The following is a 5,780-nucleotide window of genomic DNA, read 5'->3' on the forward strand; positions in this document are numbered from 1 at the left end:
GTTCGTCTATAGTGCGGCCACACATTTCTACAGTCTCGCTCACACGAGGGGCCCAGCGATATCTCTCTCTTTTATGAGAGGTACAAATCCCGTCTTGACTATCTACAATCCAGCACATGATTCGTTTCGTACCTGATACACGCCTTTATAGTCCTCCTGTTACGCAGAACATTTGACGTAATCAAAGTACGCAACTCCTCATGTTGGATTCCGTAGATATCTCAGGTCTTAGGATCCAATCATGGAACCGCCATATGAGATTCAAGTCATGACGCTAGTCCATGTGACAATCTCATGCGGGTCAATCCAGTATTCCGTTCTCCAACGAATACCTATGATTGTGATCGTATCCAATACCTATGATCATCTATATGATCATCAATCACATATCATACTAGTCTTATTATGTCATCATTCCCATAATGACATCTTCTGGACTGCGATATTTAAAATTGCGACAACTTGTACATGGACATAACATTTTTCCACGTTCTTGGCACAACGGCTGCATAGAAGCAAAATTCATAAATTGTTCTAAACCGTTAATGAATTCTTGCGTTACCTCTTTTGTAATCTAATCAACTCTTTCGTATATCCACTGCCGGGATGAACGGATATTTGGATTTGTTGAAGAAGCCATTTTTAGGAGAATTTTTGGTGAAAGAATAGTAGAAGAATGATTTAGAGAGTGTTTTGGGCGAAAAATGGCCGGATGGTTTAAATAGACAAATATTCCAACGGATGTCCGTTGAAAATCCGTTGAAAATAACGTTACCGTTAAACTTTCCAACGGATATTCGTTGGAATATTTGGAACGTTATAACGTTCGAATATTTCCAACGGATATCTGTTGGAATACTTACCGCGTTTCATAACGTTCGGATAATTCCAACGGCATGCCGTTGGAAATTGTCGAACGTTATTTCCAACGGCTGTCCGTTGGAATATGCGTGGAAAATTTCCAACTCAGATATCCGTTGAGATGCCGTTGGAAATCCGTTAGAAACGCGTTGGAATTATTTCAACGGATGACCGTTGGAAATCCGTTGGAAAAATTACAACGGATTCATCCGTTGGAAAAATCTGTTGGAATTTAGCATTTTTTTTTGTAGTGTTTCATACCTGATACACGCCTTTATAGTCCTCCTGTTACGCAGGACGTTTGACGTATTCAAAGTACGCAACTCCTCATGTTGGATTCCGTAGATATCTCAGATCTAAGGATCCAATCATGGAACCGACATATGAGATTCAAGTCATGACGCTTAGTCCATGTGACAATCTCATGCGGGTCAATCCAGTATTCCGTTCTCCAACAAATACCTATGATCGTGATCGTATCCAATACCTATGATCATCTATATGATCATCAATCACACATCATACTAGTCTTAGCATATCATTATTTCCATAATGATACATGACTAGGGAGTTTAGTATTGTTCATGACAATACATGGATTTCATAACATATTAAAGCATGCACAATACGTAATGAATCAAACACTCACCCATAAACTATAGAAAGTGTCAATACATCAAATGCATCACAAGAAAGCTCATACAACAGTTCATCATAGAGCATTAAAACCAACAATCTCCCACTTGCTCTAATCATGGACTGCTAAACATCTAATGCCCATATCCCTAACATGATCCTCATGCTTCGACGAAGGGAGATGCTTCATCAACGGATCGGCAATGTTGTTATCTGTCGACACTCTGCAAATGTGCACGTCTCCTCTGTCTATGATCTCCCTGATAAGGTGAAACCGTCTGAGTATGTGTTTGGATCGTTGATGGGATCTGGGTTCTTTCCCTTGTGCGATCGCTCCATTGTTGTCACAATACAACAATGGGGCTATCAGCACTAGGAATGACACCTAAGTCACCAACAAACTTTCTGATCCAAACAACTTCCTTTGCTGCGTCCGACGCTGCAATATACTCAGCTTCTGTAGTAGAATCTGCAACGGTCGCCTGCATGGAACTTTTCCAGCTAACATCGCCTCCGTTTAAGCAGAAAACATAGCCAGATTGCGATCTGTAGTCATCTGGGTCTGATTGAAAACTAGCATCGGTGTAACCCTTTACAGCAAGCTCGTATTCTGACCCACCGTATACCAAGAACACATCCTTAGTTCTTCTCAAGTACTTCAGGATGTTCTTGACGACGATCCAGTGTGACTCACCTGGATCTGACTGGTATCTACTCGTAATGCTTAACGCATATGATACATCCGGTCGAGTACAAAGCATGGCATATTTGATCGATCCAATTGCCGAAGCATATGGAATACGATCCATGCGTTCTCGCTCATCAGGTGTCGTAGGACACTGACTCTTGCAGAGAACTGTGCCACTCCTCATCGGTAAGGTTCCTTTCTTGAAATTTTGCATCTTGAACCGCTTCAAGACCTTATCGATGTATGTACTCTAACACAATCCTAGACGCCGCCTCGATCTATCTCTCTAGATCTTAATGCCTAAAATATAGGCCACTTCTCCTAGGTCCTTCATAGAAAACTGCGTTTCTAGCCAAGACTTTACGTCTTGCAAGGTAGGAACGTCATTCCCTATTAGGAGAATGTCATCCACGTACAACACTAGAAATACAACTGTGCTCCCACTAACCTTCTTGTAAACACATGGCTCGTCTTTGTTCTGTGAGAAACCAAACCTTTTGATTATCTCATCAAAACGAAGGTTCCAGCTCCTTGAAACCTGCTTCAGTCCATAAATGGACCTCTGAAGCTTGCACACCTTGTTGGTTTAGTGCTCTATGATGTACTGTTTGCGAGCTTTCTTTTGATACATTTGATGTATTGATACTTTCTATAGTTTTATGAAAGTGTTTGATTCATTACATGTTGTGCATACTAGATATGTTGTGAAATCCATGTATTGTTATGAACTATACTAAACTCCCTAGTCATGTATCATTGTGGGAATAATGATATACTAAGACTAGTATGATGTGTGATTGATGATCATATAGACGATCATAGGTATTGGATACGATCACAGTCATAGGTAGTTGTTGGAGAACGGAATACTGGATTGACCCGCATGAGATTGTGATAACATGTATTTTGGTGATATTTTGGTATAGGATGTCTAGTACATTTTACTCGGTTTTGCATATTTATAGGCATTCTAGAACACATTTGGTCTCGATATTGCTTGGTTATTTTCTTTGGTGTCAAAACAGGTATTCATGCATAAAAGAGAGCAAAAGGAGTGGAAAACATGGACTACGGAACATCACAGACGAAACGGGAACATTTGGAGTTGTTTCGGAGAAAAAACATGAAGCCTAAAAAGTCAGATCTTGCAAGTCCAATAACTTCCACTCTATAAGTCCAAATCGCGTGTTCTCTACCTCATTGGAAAGCTCTCTTCAATATCTACGCATAGACACCAAGATCGCACAAATCCGACATTGTAGCAGAAAGTTATGAGCAAATCTGTCAAACATGTTCGAGTTGAAGAATCGACACGGACCGTGTTGCATTCGACACGGCCGTGTTGTGTCCGTGCTGAAAAAAATGAAGTTTTGCTCAGAGAATTGACACGGACCGTGTTGTCATTCGACACGGCCGTGTTGATTCAAACTCGGCCGTGTTCAGCCCAAGTCTAAAGTGCAGATGTTTAATAGAGAATTGACACGGGCCGTGTTGCATTCGACACGGCCGTGTTGCGTTACGGGAAAACTTCCTATTTTGCATCCGGACTTCCGTTTTCAGCAAAGGAAGAAGCCCAGCTGCCAAGCAAATAAATAGGAGACGTCTTGGGCTTCAGAAATCATCGAGAGTTCACAGGGGAAGCCAGAGAACTCGAGAGAGAATCAAGACGGAGTTTTCCGGGAGCAGAGATTGAAGAATCGTCGTCGAGAGATCGCTGCGAGTCTTCTTTATCTGTTTCTATGTTTCTTCTTATTGATTTGAACTCGTTCGTTGTTATGGGTTGTGAGTAGTCGTTTCACTGTAGCTAGGGATTTAACCTTGTAGGGATTTGTTGGGTTTTTATTTTCCGAGACTACGTTATCGATACTCGGCGGTTTAATTGAATTGAGTTTATTGCTTTTGATCTTCTTGACCAGTTGATTGATTGATTATAGATTCTGATTTGCAACGAGAGTTGAGATTAGATTCGGAACGATTTCATTGAATGAATTGATTAAGACTATTGAGAGATAGGTTAATCGGTTTAGGAACTGTGATAGTGATCGTTAATGCATTTGATATTTTAATCTATTAGGTTGAGAGATCGATAGGTTAAATTATTGGATAGTGGATTTAGGACTTGAGAGAGCCAAATCTGATATTAGAACTTGAGATCCCCGATTAGAGTTCGATATTCGTAGATTCTCCATCCTTAGAAACAATCCCTACTCATTAAGGTTATCCCGAAGCTACGGTGGATTATCTATCTGATTTTACTTAGTTAGTTTATTACTTTATTTTCGATATTCACATACTTCATTCCATATTTCCTGATCTAATTCTTGGTCGAGTCTTGTTCCTAGAGTTAACTATTCCCTGTGTTCGACCCTGGTACTACAGTTGACCCGTATCCTTGGTTCTACTTTCTGGTGTGTAGGTTTCCCGGTGTATGAAAAGAAGTTCTGGGTCTGATAACCTAGTACCTCTTGATCGTGAAATTGAGAAGTCTGTTAAGCGCAATCGAAAGAAGAAACGACAACAAAGAAAGATGGAGGAACGTGCTATAGTTGCTGAGAACAACAATGACCCTTATGGGGCATACCTTCAGCCCAAGTACATTCAGCAACTCTCATGCATTCGCCGGCCTGATATCGACCGTAACAATTTTGAGTTTCAACCGGCATTCATCAATATGTTGAGCTCATCGGCTTTCAGAGGTAAACCTAACGAAGACCCGATCCCTCACTTGACTCGATTCAAGCTACTATGCCAGTCAGTGAGGACAGTCCGCGGAGTTACCGATGAGTCTCTCATGCTCATAGCCTTTCCATTCTCCTTAATGGATACTGCTCTGGAATGGCTCTACACACTACCTCCAGATTCCATATGCTCATGGGAACAGATGCAAGAAAAGTTCATGCAGCGGTTCTTCCCCGCTAGCAAGACCCAGCTCGCGAAACAACAAATTAACTCATTTTTGCAGGAACCTGATGAATCCTTACGTGAAGCTTGGGATCGCTTTCAAGGATACCAAAGAACATGTCCTCACCATGGATGGGATAAAAGGTACCTTATTTCCACTTTCTTGCAGGGATTAAAGGAGGACACTCAGGTTCTTATTCGAGTAGCATGTGGAGGAAGCCTCAACGAAAAGTCATTCGACTTCATAGAGCAACAGATCAACAAGATGGCCAACGAGTGTGCTCCCTCTCACGAGTTTATCAGAAACGTTAGCCTCAAAGACAGTCATGCAGGTAAGGAAAGTCTATCTGAAATTCAGGCATTACGTGCAGAATTGGCAAAACTTAAAATGCAGGTTGAGAATGCCCATCAGATCTCAGACTTAGACACATCAGCCAACGGGTATAAGATCGAAGACGCCTACTATGTAGATAACAACCTGTACTCGAACGTGTCCAATTCGGGGTGGAAGAATCATCCAAACTTCTCGTACAAGAATTCTTCCGACGTCTTGAATACTCCCCTCGGAAATTTTGGTGGTCCGGCTAATCCGGGTCTTTCTCAAGGATATCAACCTCGACCTCGAGCTCCCCCGCAACATCAAAATCAGGCCGTTCAACACTACTTAGCGCCTTTTCAATCTCAGCAGAATTAC

At 41.5% G+C, this 5,780-nt stretch overlaps 1 protein-coding gene across 1 annotated transcript in view; it reads left to right on the forward strand.

Annotated features, from left to right (window-relative positions):
- The window catches only part of LOC104809703, a gene marked incomplete at its 3' end in the record, with an annotated part of 27,933 nt that extends 22,254 nt beyond the window's left edge, over window positions 1-5,679 (forward strand). The window contains exon 3 of the mRNA XM_010535755.1: window positions 4,773-5,679. Coding sequence (XP_010534057.1) covers window positions 4,773-5,679 — 907 coding nt within the window. The remainder of the gene's footprint in view (window positions 1-4,772) is intronic.
- Window positions 5,680-5,780: the final 101 nt, after the last annotated feature.

Source organism: Tarenaya hassleriana, unplaced genomic scaffold (genome assembly GCF_000463585.1).
Source record: "Tarenaya hassleriana unplaced genomic scaffold, ASM46358v1 Cleome162, whole genome shotgun sequence".
Classification (NCBI taxonomy): Eukaryota; Viridiplantae; Streptophyta; class Magnoliopsida; order Brassicales; family Cleomaceae; genus Tarenaya; species Tarenaya hassleriana.